Source organism: Gracilinanus agilis, chromosome 5 (assembly GCF_016433145.1).
Source record: "Gracilinanus agilis isolate LMUSP501 chromosome 5, AgileGrace, whole genome shotgun sequence".
NCBI classification, from domain to species: domain Eukaryota; kingdom Metazoa; phylum Chordata; class Mammalia; order Didelphimorphia; family Didelphidae; genus Gracilinanus; species Gracilinanus agilis.
Genome location: NC_058134.1, coordinates 33,103,134 through 33,118,809, shown reverse-complemented (window position 1 = coordinate 33,118,809; position 15,676 = coordinate 33,103,134). Strand labels below are relative to the sequence as shown.

Sequence of the window (15,676 nt, the reverse complement as noted above, 5' to 3'; positions counted from 1 at the left end):
ATGTTTATACTTATTTTTGTCCAATTACACACAAAAACAATTTTAAGGGAGGATTTTTAAGTCTAATACAAGTGAATTCTCATAGGTCAGAACTACAAAGAATCCCAAAACATGAAGGACTAAACAAGTTATGTTACAAAGGTAAGTGCAACAGGAAACCAAATTAGCCATTTGACAACATCAAAAACAGCAACAATAAAATCACTGATTTCTCCATGCATTTAAAACACCATATCTAGAGTAATTTAGTTCTGCATGCTCTATACTCTCCACACAGACTGAATTCACCAGACAGGGATGAAACTTCCATTCACTTCCTGCCTGGCTGCCCAGACAGCGGAGCTTCCAAGGCTCAAAAAACAGCCTGCTCCAAAGGAAGAAAAACCATATTGATCCTGGTATTATCTTTATTCATAATTAGCAACACGAGTGATACTCAGCCTTACACTCCAAACCACCCAGGAATACTGTAGACAGAAAATGTAGACAGAATTCTTGGCAGGTGATGGTATGAAAGATGTTCCTGCTGGGGTGGGAGGACTTGAAGCACTGTATCAGGGAAATTCTCATACTGTATGCAGACCCCTAGGGTCCCACGATGGAGCCCTTTGCGCCTCAAATTCTCTCAAGGAAATTTCATTCCTTCAAAAGAATTTTTTAAGCATCCCTTGTCAACAGTGCCAAGAAAAGGGGAATGTCTTAAGTGTTCTCAAGTGATTAGTTAGCATTCCGCTGAGGCCAAGATGGAAACATAAGATTGAGTGTTTCATCTATAACCTATATAAAATTATTTGTCATCTCAGTGAGACAGAGAAAAAGAAGAGAGCGAAAAAGAACTTAGAACTCATTTTTTAATTGTTAAAATTATTTTTAACACTAAAAAGAAAAAATATTATTGAAAAAAGGTTGAGTGCTTGAAGAGGGTAAAGGTAGAAAAGAAGAAATTTCATCAGTTTCATGATTTTGCCAAGGGTTAGCCCAGCACGGAGAGGTGCTGGAATTTTCCCATAGCTCAAGTCAATGGGTCTCACATGAATCTCTGAAGCCATGAATCTTACTAGATGCCAAGTAGCCCTGGGCCATGTACCATTTCTATGCCCACTGGGTGATCCTGTTAAAGTATAACTAAGTTATGCATATAAAACATAGTACCTGCACTGCTTTTCCTTATCAAAAAAATGAACAGAATTCCAAATTAAAGGGCATAAAATGGATTAATATAGAATCAATTCTACAACACTATCTACTTTTTTCATGCTTAGGTATGGGAGAGAGAATGCTTAAGGAAGCTCAATTCTTTTATGATTAGAAAAGTACAATGAAGTTTTATAGTAAACTTACATCAGAATTAAATCTCAACTGGCAAATGTTGCATGATATGATTTGCTTTCTTCGATGAGGAAGAGGAACCCCAAATGTATGATTTATTACAGCTTTCTGAATTGGGTCCATCTGGAATGACAAAAAGAAAAAAATAGAAATAAAACTTTAATTTCCATTGAATTCTTCCTTCTCCATTGAATAATCTGTACAGTTCCAATCCATAGCTCATATGATAAAATAAATTAAAGGAAATAAATTAAAGCTTTTTTAAAAATTTAATTTGGAAGGATTCATTTAATAATTTTGTGAAAACATAGGATATGATAAAGCTAAAACTCAGGATTAAAAGAAAACAATATTTATATCACATCTTTCACAACAACACATTTTTAATTCTAGGTCATTGAATATATTGTTTCTTCATCATAAATATTTAATATGTCAAAAGAACCATTTAGTTAAATGCTAATGTCATCCATTATATACTCAATCTGAGTCTATTTACCAGCCAAAATTATAATTTTTTAAGAAAAAGGATTAGTACATGGAATTGGTCAATTCAGTTAATATAAATATTTCATGCTTATTAACCCTTCTAATTAATACTTGACCAGTCCTACCAATTTTCCCACTTCCAACCAATACAGGGCAGCATGATAAAATGAAAAAGAATGCATAGTTTGTAGTCTACAGTCAGAAGCCTATGATAAAATCTGGTTTGTCTATTTTTTACATATATCACCAGAGGAAAAAGAATTTCACTATTCTAAACCTTGGTTTTCCCCTCCACATAATAAAGTTCTTGGACAATAGCATCTCTAATGGTCCCTCTGAATTTTTGGAATAATTATCCTCTAATGTTCATGGGCCTCAGTTTTTTATAAAGGTGTGGAATTAAAATCATATCATTTGTAAGGACCCCAAACCAACAGCTACCCAAACGGTTCTTCTATGTATGGTGGTGGGTTTACTTCATGAGGGCTTCCAGAGGTGAAGCTAAGCTAGCAAACTAGAGAAGCACTCATCTGAGCTCTTCTGACATTCCCTTCTAAACAACTTTCAAATAATATCTCAAATCAAATTCTGGAGTGGCAAAGCCAAAAAAAGGTATGAGTGAGGAATTCTTCCAGCTCCAGAAAACATAAGAAGTCAAAGAAATGTCTGACAAAGGCCAGGAGTCTGGTCTGGAGCCCACATGAATGAAATACCAGTGGCAGGACTAAGAGGCAGTGACAGAAAGAAGAATAGCTTTAGGAACTTTCATGCCAGAGATGATCACACCAACGTGGAATCACAGAAAATATCCTAAACCCAGAAATAGTTCTAAAAAAGCAGTGCCATAAAAGTTAAGTTTGAGACAGAGCTTCCCGCCTCTAACATACACATCATGAACAGAGATCAATATTAAAATAAAGTTCCAAATTTTTTTAAATAGTGGAAAATTTAGGAAATAACAACCAAAAAAAAGAAAAAGCTATTACAGTGACAGGGAAGATCAAGACACAAACTCAGAAGAATACAATGAAATCAAAACAGCTAAAAGGAAAACCTCAAAAACAAGTGAAGTAGCTGCAAACTAAAGAAGAATTCCTACATCAAAAACATTTTTTATATCAACTGAGTATAAGAGGAAAAACTAGGCACAGAAATGAAAACAGAGGGAGAAAATTGTGAAAATACAACTAAAAGCTTTGTAAAGGAGGTGCAAAAAATAGATATTAAATAAAAAGAGGACTTTCCTTTAAAAAACAACAACAACAACAACTATTTTTTGGTTTGAAGGCATAAGAATAGTAAGGGCTAGACAATGGGGGTTAAGTGAATTGCCCAGAATCACAGAACTAGAAAGTGTCTGAGGCCAGTTTTGAACCCAGGACCTCCCATCTCTAAACCTGACACCCAGTCCACCAATCAACGTATCTGCCCCCTGAAATAAAGGACTTTTGAGTATTACTGATGAAAAGAGCAAAGCTGAATAAAATATTTCATTTTCAAAATACAAGAGAAGTTTTAAACTAAAGGTAAATGTAAAAATCAATCAGTAAAATAGATTAGGTACACAATACATAGTAAATAACCATATTAATCTAGGGTTTGATAAAACCCAAATTACAAGTTTTTTGGAAAAGAACTCAACATTTCAAAAAAAAAAAATTCTGGGAAAACTAGAAAGAAGTTTGGCAGAAATTAGACATAGACCAACATCTCACACTGTATGCTGAAAAAAGGTCAAGTAGATAAATAATTTAGAAATAAAGAGTGAAATAATTGGTATAATAGAGGAGTATGGAAAAAGTGTATCTATAAAATCCATGAATGAAGAAAGAGTTTGAACCAAGCAAAAGATAAAGGAGAATATATGATGAAAAAAAGGATAATTTTGGTTACATGAATTTAAAAACTTTTTACACAAACCAATTCAAAGCAGACAAAATTAATAAAGGAAAATAGGAAACTGGAGAGGGTGAAGATTTGCAAGTCATTTTCTGAAAAAAGCCTTATTTTTCAAATATATAGCCAAGTTTATAAAAATGAGAACCATTTCCCAGTTGATAAATAGTCAAAGGATATGAACAGTTTTTAGAAGAAGAAATTGAAGCTATCAAAAGTCAGATAAAAATGGTCTAAAATACTACTGATTTATTAATGCAAATAAAAACAATACTGCAATACCACCTCATACCTTTTAGATTAAAAAAAAAAAAGGAAAATGAAAAATATTGGAGGGAATGTGGAAAAATGGGGTCACTGATGTATTTTTGGTGGTGTTGTAAACTAGTCCAACCATTCTAGAGATCAATTTAGACGTATGCCTAAAGGGCTAGAAAATCGTACAGCCTCTTTGACCCAGCAATACAACTACCTCACTTGGATACCAAAGAAATTAAAGAAAATGGAAATGGTTATAAATTAATGGCATCTCTTTTTGAGGTGGTGAAAAAAATAAAATTCTAAGGGATGCCCATTAATTTAGGAATTATTGAACAGGTTGTGATATATAATTGTTATAGAATATTATTTTGCTATGAGATATGATGGGCAGTATGAAGATAGGATTAAATCTCCCCTAGTCTACTTTTATCTAATCAAATCAAGAACTTAAAGCTCCCCTACTTACCATTAAGTATGAGAGTTCACAAGTCACTTATTACAGTAAGCTCACACTTCCAAAGGCCATCAATTGGGCAGTGCTAGGCAAACTGAAAGACTGCCATTGGTTTCTGTGAAGAAGGGGTAGTGACAGGAAGTGATGTGGAAAATAGGAGGTTAAAAAGAAGAGACCAACATGATCTAGAGACATTCCTTTCCTGGCTTCTGGAGAGACTGGTTCCTGGAGATCACTGCCTTGGTTTGGAGAAGACAATTTTCCTGGATCCTGTGTCACCTTGCTAGGTGAGTGGAACTCTGGCTGAAGACACCACCAGGACAAGGATTGCCAGGATATCCATGTGGGGACAAGGGATGTGGGGAAGTTACTACGGGGCTGAGTCTCAATTCACCTGAGAAGGACTTGTAGGCTTTTAAAAATCTGTCTCTTTAGATACATTTTTTTTCCACTTTCATTCTTTCTACCTCTTTGTAAATAAAGCTGCTAAAAGTCATTTTGACTTAAGCTATAATATTTTAAATTTGGCAACTACAATATTACTTTATAATGATCACATTTAACATAAAACCTAAATATAAGCTCTTACAGAAGGATGGCTTCAGAAAAATGTGGAAAGTCTCATATAGACTGATATAAATTGAAACAGGAAGAACCAGAAGAACATTATAAACCAGTGATGGGCAAACTTTTTAAAGAGGGGGCCAAAGGAAAGGAAGTGCTCATCTGTCAGTCTGTTTCTAAGACCACTCTTTCGAAGTTTCATTGTATTGTATCCTATTTATTGTATTTGTCAGATTAGGAATAATGTCCATGTGGCTGGACAGAATATTTCAGGGGGCCGCATCTGGCCCATGGGCTGTAGTTTGCCCATCACTGTTATAGACAATAAAATCAATAACAGGAGATAGGGAAAAATTCAGAACTCAAAACTTTGAACAAAATATGTTGTTAAAAAATTGTGCCTATTGGATATGATTTGGGATGTAGACTCTAAACGACCTTCCTAGTGCAATTAACAATAATATGGAAAAAGGTCTTGATCTATGACACATGAAGAAACCAGTGGAAATGTGCGTCGATTACAGGAGTGAAGGAGGAAGGTTGAGGGGGAGGGGAGAGTAAGAACATGAATCATGTAACCATGAAAAATTTTTTCTAAAAATTAAAATTAAAAAAAATTGTGCATATAATTGGGAAATATTTAATTCAATAAAAATGATTAAGAACATTTTTAAAATATCAGCAAAAATTTTTTAAAGAATGTAATTCATTAACTAATTACATGAATTTTGTATTCAAGTTGCCATTTTATGGGCTTGGCCCAACTAGACTATAAACTGACTAGATAGTGACTAAGAGGTCCTTTTTTGTGTGCTATTTGATATCTCTGGTTTTTCATCACCTTCATTTCCAAATACAGGCCTCCTACCTCTTCTCTTCAGAAAGCAACATATCATAACTAAGAATTAAAGAAGAGAGGGGAAAATTGAGCAATTCTAATAAATATATCTCAATAAGAGTAATCTAATAAGCAATGTTCAATGCCCACATCCTTCCACCTCTGCCAAGTGTAAGATTTAAATTAATATCAATAACTACAAGTATTATATTTTATAAGATTTATTAGTAATCACTTAGAGTAGATGAAATAAAAGAACAAAAGTAAAAAAAAGCCTGAGTAAAAAATACGTGGGTAAAATTCTCCTGCCTGGCTCTTATCCAACCTCCAAAACCCCTTCCTGTGAGCAGAGAGAGAGAAGGGCAGGGCTACACCAAAATATATCCTCCCTACTACCACGTAAACGAGATGCTGGGGAGCAAATTCTAATTACACACAAGATTGTGTGAGGAGGCTTTGCTCTACAGTCAAGGAACCATGAATATTTTAGAAACATTCTTCTGTGAAACAACCTGTTCTTCACCTCTGCCTTATAAGTCAGAAAAACAACAACAACAACAACAACAACAAAAAAACAACAAAACAAAACAAAAAAGCTCATTTGGTGAAAATACAAGCCTATTCTTAGTTCTTATCTGACATGACAAGAATTGTGCTCTACTAGCTGTTTGAGGACTAAGTGTAGAAAATGATTGGAAAGCATGGTTTCTAAGACCTTTGTCCTAAGGTATTCAGCTCCATTAGGTGATTATTACTGGAAGCTGGAACTTTTCACCTTTGTCATTAGCCAGAACACAGCCCAGGTCAGCAATGTCTGAAGCTCATTACTTTCTGATGGATATTCAATAACATTAAGTAAAATGAGTTGACACCTATTGGAAAGGTGTCCACATCTTATATAAATATATAAATAAAAGTATTCCCTCTAGTTAAATTAAACCACTCTAATAAAATTATAATAAACATGAATTTAATGTCTTACTGAATTCTAAAGGTAATTGATATTTTTGAACCAAATGCTATAGTGCCAAATAGGCAGCTCTGTGGATATTATTCCCTAGCACAATGAGTTGGGAATTAAGATCAAATGATTTAAAGGTAGAAGGAAACTAAGAGATCATTAGGACCAGCCACTGTTTTTACAGAGAAGGAAACTGAGGACCAGAGATGTGACAATATTGTTCAAGCTAACACAGTATGAGCCTTTGGTAAGGCTTAAATCTAGGGCTTCCTCACTCCAAGGCGGGCTCTCCCTCCACTTCACTTCTGAGATGGCTTCAGAAGTCTCTCAGCTTCTTGAGATTCTGTGATTCTAGCCTCCTTCCCTAGAGGTCTCACCTTAACCAGGTAAATAGCCTTCTGGTTATTGTGATCTGTTCACACTTTGTATTCTACTTAAAATCATTATTTCATAGATTTAGAGTAGAAGGGAACTCAGTTGTCATGTAGTTCTCACCAAATTGAGATGGAGGGGGCAAGGTTAAGTGATGTGTCCAAGATCACACGGTTTTCAAGGAATATCATCTATTATCTCTCTAAATATCTAGACATAGAAATAGATGTATAACAGAAAAATACATAATATTATATAAAATTACATAATGTATATATTATTCCAAAAAATTACCTCTATTTTACTATGTTGTTTTCTGCTAGTCACCTCCCTTGAGAGAAATCTGTTCTCCTTAAGGCAAATTAACCATTTTAATTTGGTCTTCATAGCCCTGTGTCCTACCACAATACCTGGCACACAGCAGCCATTCAATAAACGTTTACTGAAATGAACTGATTCAAATTGGACGAGATCCAATGAGAGAAATCACTAGGGTTTTTCTTATACTTTCATCATTAGCTGTGGCTTTACTTGGCTGCAAGGTTTATACCTGCTAAACCAGTCCAACCAAATGTTTTAAAGTACAAGGCTCAGTTCTCTTTAGTCCCCTTTGCTGATTTCCACGCCTTGTTCAGTGACATTCTCCTCCTCCTCATCTTCTTCATCTCCTCCTTTTCCTCCCCTTCCCAGCACACAAATACAATGGAGGATTGGCAAGGCTACAGGGACCACCAAAAATGGTGGAGTGAGGCATAGCAAAAGCTTCCAAGGGCCAGAAATTATATGAATGGAGTAACTCTGGTACCCATCCAGAAGCTTCCACATTGTTTCCCAGGAGTCTTCTCAAGCAACTTTAAAAATAGCAACCTAAGGCTTCTTTCCCACAGTCACCAAGGACTCTGGGAGATAATCAAACCTTAATCCACCAGATGAAATATAAAAAAGAAAGTAGAGGCTGTCTTAGAAAAAAAGTCACAGAAACAAAAGTAAATGTATCATATCCTGAATGGTAGCTGCCCTGTGAAGAAGAAAAATCTCATTCCCATGGAAAAAAGTTTACATATATCCAGAGCCCACAAGGAAAAAAAAAGTTCTCTTAGTGAAAACTTAAAATTAAAAAAAAAAAGAGAGAGAGAATTTCATTTTAGAAAGTTCTGAAACTCTCAGCATGAATCAATAAGCATTTCCTCTGTGTAAAGAAATGTGCTAGATCTGATGCTGCATGTTCATGTAATACTGCAGGTCATGTTATAATTCCCCAGAGTCTGATTATGACAAGTGAAATAATTGTATTATTAGGAAGAAGGAAGAGGAGGGGAAAAGGGAGAAAGAGGAAGAAGTGATAAGGGAGGAGAAAAGGAAGCAGAGGAAGTATTGAATAAGCTGCCCCATCAGTCTTGATGAATTTCATCAACATTAACATATGTTCTAAAGAACAGGAATTTGAAGAACTAAGAGAAGGGCTATCTAGTATTGTTACTTTAATAGAGCAAGAGCTGTAATCAGATGATGTGAGTTCAAAATCTGCCTCTGATATTTATCTATGTGATAGGGGGCAAATCACCTGACTAGCCCCTCAGTTTCTTCATCCCTATACACATAAAATAAGGCAGTTAGACAATATGACCTCAGAGGTTTTTTCCAGCTTTAAATTCATTCTCTTGTGACCATTTTAGAAGAATGAATGATTATGTAAAGTCAAAGAATTAGTATATTTAGCCAAAATAATCCTGCTTTCTCCAAAAACAAAAACCCTTCAACCATACTGTATATAGTTGTAATATTAATATTATAATACAAAAAATTCTATCTGTACTTATAATTAAATACCAGTATAAGCTATGTTAACTAATAAAAATTAAATGAAATTGAATTGTCAAAACCTTAAACAAATGATCTCTTAAACATATACAAATAGAGTGGAGGGGAGAAAAAGATTAAAGATGAATAGGTGCTTCCAAGTCTAACATATTGGTTTAATTAGCTAATTATTTAGTATTCAATATATTTTAATATAAAAACAATAATCCATTTCATCTTCTTATTTCCTCCCAGTTATTGCTGTGATAATGCCTATTTACATGCTTGAATTCAATTCCAGACTCAGCCTATGACCTTTCTTAATCCCAAATGAATGAGCTTTGCTTCATTTCAGGCAAGTGGATTATCAGATTCACACAAAACTCTGATGTGCTTTCCTCCTTTCCTCTTGTCTGAGTATTCTGCTAAATTAATTTGTAAATGAGGATACCAAGACCTGCCCAAAGTCAAGCTGCATATACAAGGTTTTCTTCCTGAAGATATCTATTTTCTTTCTTTTCCTTTCAAAGAGAGGACTTACTCTTTATTTCTGTTCCCCCTGGACATTTTTAACCTTACTGTTATTATTACAATCATCAGTCTCATTTTTTTGTTTAAATTAAAGCTGAAGCCTTGGAAGATTAGACTTTAAACAATATGACAAAAAGGAATCTTCAAGCTACCTGCCTGATCAACCTGGCTTTTTATTTCTTTCTATACAATTCACCCAGGAATTTTCTATATGAAAATAGACAATAAGCCTGTCTGGGCTATTGGGATCACACTGTGTTATATCATCAACACAAAAAAAGTTGAATAGCAAGGAAAATACCTTAAAGGGTGGTAGAGATTAAGTATTTATAAAATGCCTACTATGTGAAGCAATTTTTATATGTTGTTTTTATTTTTCATTTCTTCCGTATAACAACTCTGGTGGAGCTAAGTATTATTATTATCTCTATTTTAAAGATGAGAAAAAGGAGGAAGAAATGTTGTGACTTGCCCAGGGTTGCAGTTAGTGTCTGAAGTCAATTTTGAACTCATCTGCCTGACTCCAGACATAATATTCTGTCTACTAGACCACCACCAATTGCATCTAAATGAATTAAATAAATTCAAAAAATTCAAAATCTGCTAGTAATTAACTTTTCACTGTGGTCTTTAAGCAAAAGTTTCATGACTAATCACTGAATCAACAAGCATGTATTAAAGCACTTCCTATGTGCCAGGCAGTGTTTTACACAGTAAGGATACAAAGAATGGTAAAAAACTAAGGGAGCTATCAGAAATCACCTAGTCCTATCCCCTCATTGGATAAATGGGGAAACTGAGACCTCAAGAAGTAAAAAGACATTCAAAGTCATAGACACCAATCAAAGAACTTCAATCCGTTCTATTCATTCTCATTCCAGATCTTGTCTCAATGTTCTATAGTATAAAACAAAGCAAACAAAACCTAGGAAATACATACTTGTTAAATGCATTAAAAAAAAACAAAGGAAACAAAAGAAATTCCCAGAGATTCTATTAGATCCTTCTAAGCATACCTTTAAGTATTCAGTCCTTCAATGCACAGAATTCACAATCAAGCCTTTCTTTGGGACAGCACATACACACAGATATAAAACAGTAAGGGCCACTTTGGAGAGCCATTGTTCTCTCTAGCCTTAGGAGAGATATCATACAAACTCTTTTTGAACAGCAGCCAGAGGTTGGGAAATCCTATGCACAGAGATTTTCAACAGCAGATTAGAGCTTACAAAACTGGTGGATAACTGACTCTAATCATCTGCCAAACTACTACACAGTCCAACTATCAATTAACAAATTAACAGGAATGTAAATCAGAAAGCCAACATGTCATTTGGGAGATTAGGAATTTGTGAGATTAATATGATACTTCATATTCAACTAGCCTTCTTTTTTTTAAAACATTTATTAATATTTTTTTAGAAAAGTTAACACGGTTACATAATTCATGCTTTTACTTTCCCCTTCATCCCCCCAGTTCCTCCCCCCCCCCATACCCGATGTGCATTTCCACTGGTTTTAACATGTGTCATTGATCAAGACCTATTTCCATATTATTGATAGTTGCATTGGTGTGGTAGTTTCGGGTCTACATCCCCAATCATGTCTGCCTCAACCCATGTGTTCAAGCATCAACTAGCCTTCTTGCTGTTGCTCACCATCAATGTTTGATTTTCCATTTCCATGCCTATAACATACTCCCTGGTCACCTTCACCTTTTAGGATCACTTTCTCTTGAAAGAGATCTAGAAAAGATATCTCTTACATTTTCTTAATCCTCCCAGAAGCTAATACCTTTTTCCTGTATGTATGTATGTATGTATATATACATATACCCACATACACATACATTTTTTTTGGCATGAGCTTATAGGTATATATGTTCCTTATTCCAGTAGAACATGAGCCTCTTGATAATGAAGATGGTTTAATTCATTTTTCTTTTCACCTCCAGCTTCTAGAATCTAACAGTGCTCAGAATATAATAGTATTTAATACATGCTTGTTATTTGATTAACCCAAGAATAAAATTTTAAAAATAGAGGCAGAAATAGTCAATCTTATTAGATATGTCTCCTTATAATAGATCCTTTCGCCATGTAAATGTATATAGAAACTAATTGTTTATCAAATCCACCTATCAATATTTGGTGCAACAAAAATTGAAAGCCAACAAAATAATGTGGACGCTCCTCGGAAATACATCATTATCTATCTTGTGGAGAAACCTACAATTGCCATAAAGGCTGATGTTTGCTCAGTCACAAGTATGTCACCTATTTAATATTCTTTACATTAAATCACAAAGAGGATCAACTGAGGGATAAGCAGTACCCAAATGATCTTTCATCACTGGGTTGTTATTGCTCAACTCCATGAAAACAATTATGCAAAGAATGGAGGCTCCTGGGATACTCCATCCCAAAAATTGTTGCTTAGTAAATTAGAGAAGGGGAATAAGGGAAAGAAAAGCCAAGCACTGGAGAAAAGGAGTAAAGGCAGATGGGTCTCCATGCGGATTCCTAAGAGTAAACAATACCATGGGGAAGAAAGGGGAAGGGATAAGTAAATGTATATGGATGAGTTGCCACTACTCCTAGGTAGTAAATAGTAGCTGCTGCTGGAAACCCACAGTCAGAGACAGATGCAAATGTCTTTGGGGATCTGCTATTGGTTGGTCTTTTCAGCTACACCTGTACATAGAAATAGAGATTACATCACTGGGGCATTTTCCAGAACACAGAAAAGGGTCTACTACATCCCCACTCTCAATTCGGCCCTAAGGCTATTCTGAAAAATGAATGCTTGAACTTCTAGAAGCCAAAAACATTTGGATACTTGCCAAAGTACTTAGGAAGTGTCTAAATGTAAGAACCTTTCCCCTGCCAAGAACTTTTGAACGTGGCTATCTGCCTAAATATTATAGCTCCATAAAACCAGTATAGTAATGATGATGAAGCAAAGAAAGGAAGATGGGAAAGGGAGGCAAGATCATGAGTAGATCAAATGATAATGTTTCATTTTTATGGGGGAAAACTGTTGCCAATTTATGATGTTTTTCACCAGAAATCTGGGGCCTGATACTATTAAATGTATGGAATGTACTCAGGTTTCTGTATATAGAGTTGATAAATGAATGGAAAAAAAAATCAAGTTACCCAAATAGAGCCCTATGCTTTTTAAAACAGGGGAACCTTAGCAACGATTAATTACAACCCCATCGTTTTACAGATGAATAAGCTGAAGGAGGCCAAGAAGAAACACTTAGATCAGTTTTTCTAATTTTTTAAATCATTTTTAAAGCAACACAGTAGATTATCATAAAATGACATAGTGTGTTAACAGACAAGACAATTAGAGATTCAGTTCAAGGGCACCTCCATGTCTGAACTTTCAAACAGAAGAAGATCAGAAAGGAACTAGGATATTAAGCCTAAACCTTCCCAAACTGGGGGAGAATTGAAAAAATCCAATCAAGATTTGGAAAAATATGTGTTTAAAAGTAGCTTTCCCCTGGCCTTTTATTCTGAGCAGACTTAATCCTCATTTAGTCAAATAGAATGTTTTCAAGCATCTATGAATAAGTCAGTCAATAAATATTTATCAAGTACCTACTATGTTCCAGGCACTGTTCTCAGGATAGAAGAAATAAAGAAAATAGTCCTTTCTCTCATGGAGCTGGCAGGATAATGGGGGAAGATGTGCAAACAAGATATATACAGGAGAAATTGCAATCATCAAGAAAAGGAGCAACTCACTGTGAGAGAGCTCAAAAAAAGCTGAATCTGGGCTTTTATGTGTTCCATAGAGAAGGCTAGGAGGGGGCAGCATAGGAAGAAAGAAGAAAGGAAAAAGTCACTGTGGTGTCTCTGGATGAGAGAGGGAATCACTGTGGAGAAAGAAAACAGAAAGGAAATGCCTTGAGGGGAATCCGATAGGGAGCACAAATAAAGGAGAAAATTGGGGGAAAAGAGGTTTTAGTAGAAGAAACCCATAAAGAAGAGAAAAAGATTTGTAAGATGAAGATCACTTGGATGTGAATGGTGAGCTTTAGAGTAAAATCGACTAGAAGAAAAAAAGGTAATCAAGCAGCTTTTATTATAAGTGTCTGCTGGGTACCAGGAAGATGTCAAGTACTGGTATGCAAGAATGGCACTGTGGTGTCATTGATGTGGAGGTTTAATTCAAAGATGTGGATCTGAAATCCCATCCATACCTGCCCTTCCTGTGCTACCCCTGCCTAGTTACACTTTTAGGTTCATGAAGGAAGCGAAATTATGGGGTGAGAGTCCAGGTAACATGTTGGTCATTTGTCCTGTATTATTTCTGACCTTGCAAAGATGTAGAGTGAACTTGATTGCCTGGAAGCTGGCACCAAAGTAATGGATTCTTTTACCATCAGAGACTCACAACAAATATTTGTTTTATAATGAAAAAAAATATACCCTTTGAATTTAGTTTGATTATAAAGCTATCATGACATCTTGGAGAGAAAGGCAAACAGTCTTGGAATCACAAATAACTGGGCTTTCTCTTCATCTTCCATAGTCAACCAAAGGAAAACCACACTATAGAAATCCTTAATCCAACTTGAAATTTTCCCAGAGGTCAGGATGCAAAATTGTTATATAATCTGCCTCTTCTGTGTGTGTGTGTGTGTGTGTGTGTGTGTGTGTGTGTGTGTGTGTGTTTATCCTCTATTCAGCCATCAGTGCTCAGAAAAGCTTATCAGCTCCCTTTCTCGACAGATGAACAAAACTTAACTTATTGTCCAAATATAAAAACAAGACAAAGACACAATTCTGATATTCTCCCCTTCCCCAGGAAGAACATAACTGTGTTTGGTGCCTCAGCAATTCCAGAAGGAAAAATACCAAGTTTTAAAGGAAGAATGTTAAATCTGAACTGCCTAACCTTTCCTTCGAAGGGATTAGCCATCTGCAGGCTTTCACCTCCTCCCTGAGAGTTAGCTGCACATTTAAGCATGCTCAGAGAGCTTAAGCAGAAATTTCCAGCGCTCAGCATTAAATCAAAGTAACTAACATTTTAAGGAACAATGGATAACTAGGTTTGCCAGCCCTCTGACAAAGCTACAGAGTTTTAGATTTGGAAGGGAAGCCTGAACCCATAGCTGGAAGAGAATTCTTTCTAAGATACTCCCAACAAGTTGTTCTCTGACTTTTGCCTGAAGCCCTTCAGTAAGGGGAACCTCATTACCTCTCAAGTCAGCCTTTTCCATCTCTTATATTGATAAGGAATTTGTCTGGGTTTTTTTTCCTGACATGAAATCTAAACTTTCTTTTTTCACCCACTTTCACCTCACCAAGAAGGTTCAAGCAGGAATTAATTTCTTTTTCTATGAATTAGGAACCAAATATTTGAATGTTGGCACTGGAGCAATTTGGATCAGTGATCCTCCCAAATTCCTCAAGAATATAGTAATTAAATGCTTTTGTTGTTGCTGTTGTTGTTCAGTTGTGTGTGACTCTTCATAATCCCATTTAGAGTATTTTTAGCAAAGATACTGGAATGGTTTGCCATATCCTCAGCCAAGTCATTTTATAGATGAGGAAACTGAGGCAAACAGAGTTAACTGACTTGTCCAGGGTCACATTGTCAATAAGCTTCCAAGAATGGATTTGAATTCAGGAAGGTGAGTCTTCCTGGTTCTAGGCACACTGTCTACTATACCAGCTAGCTGCACAATTAAACACTTAGCCCTTGAATTTATTTATTTATTAAGAACTGACACTTTCCCATATACATAGATGTCGAGTCAAATCAAGATGCATTTATTAAGTAACTACTATATTCTCATCACTACACTAAGTGCTGACACATACATAGTGTGCTTTGTATTAAATTTTCATCATCCTGTTTTACAGTCAGTTCTAGTCTCTAGTAGCCAATCCCACAGCCAGCTGAAAAGCTTAATATATTGCAGAGAGCACCAAAGTTGTGCAAAGGATTTTATGTATATTATTTTATTTCATCCTGACAACCAATCTAAGAGAAAGTTTCTTTTATTATCTTCATTTTAGAGACATAGAATTGGACTCACAGAGGCATAAAGACCTTAAGTTACTTACCCAAGGTCACATAGCTGGAGAAACAAGATTTTAACATTTCTAAGATTTTCAAAAATTTATCCCCTAATTTTTTTCATTTAAAAAAAAACTTT

The 15,676-nt window shown here is 35.3% G+C and overlaps 1 protein-coding gene across 1 annotated transcript in view; it reads right to left on the bottom strand.

Annotated features, from left to right (window-relative positions):
• The window catches only part of ZNF385D (zinc finger protein 385D), a 356,739-nt gene that overhangs the window by 150,174 nt on the left and 190,889 nt on the right, over positions 1-15,676 (bottom strand). Inside the window, exon 3 of the mRNA XM_044679406.1 lies at positions 1,342-1,452. Coding sequence (XP_044535341.1) covers positions 1,342-1,452 — 111 coding nt within the window. The remainder of the gene's footprint in view (positions 1-1,341; positions 1,453-15,676) is intronic.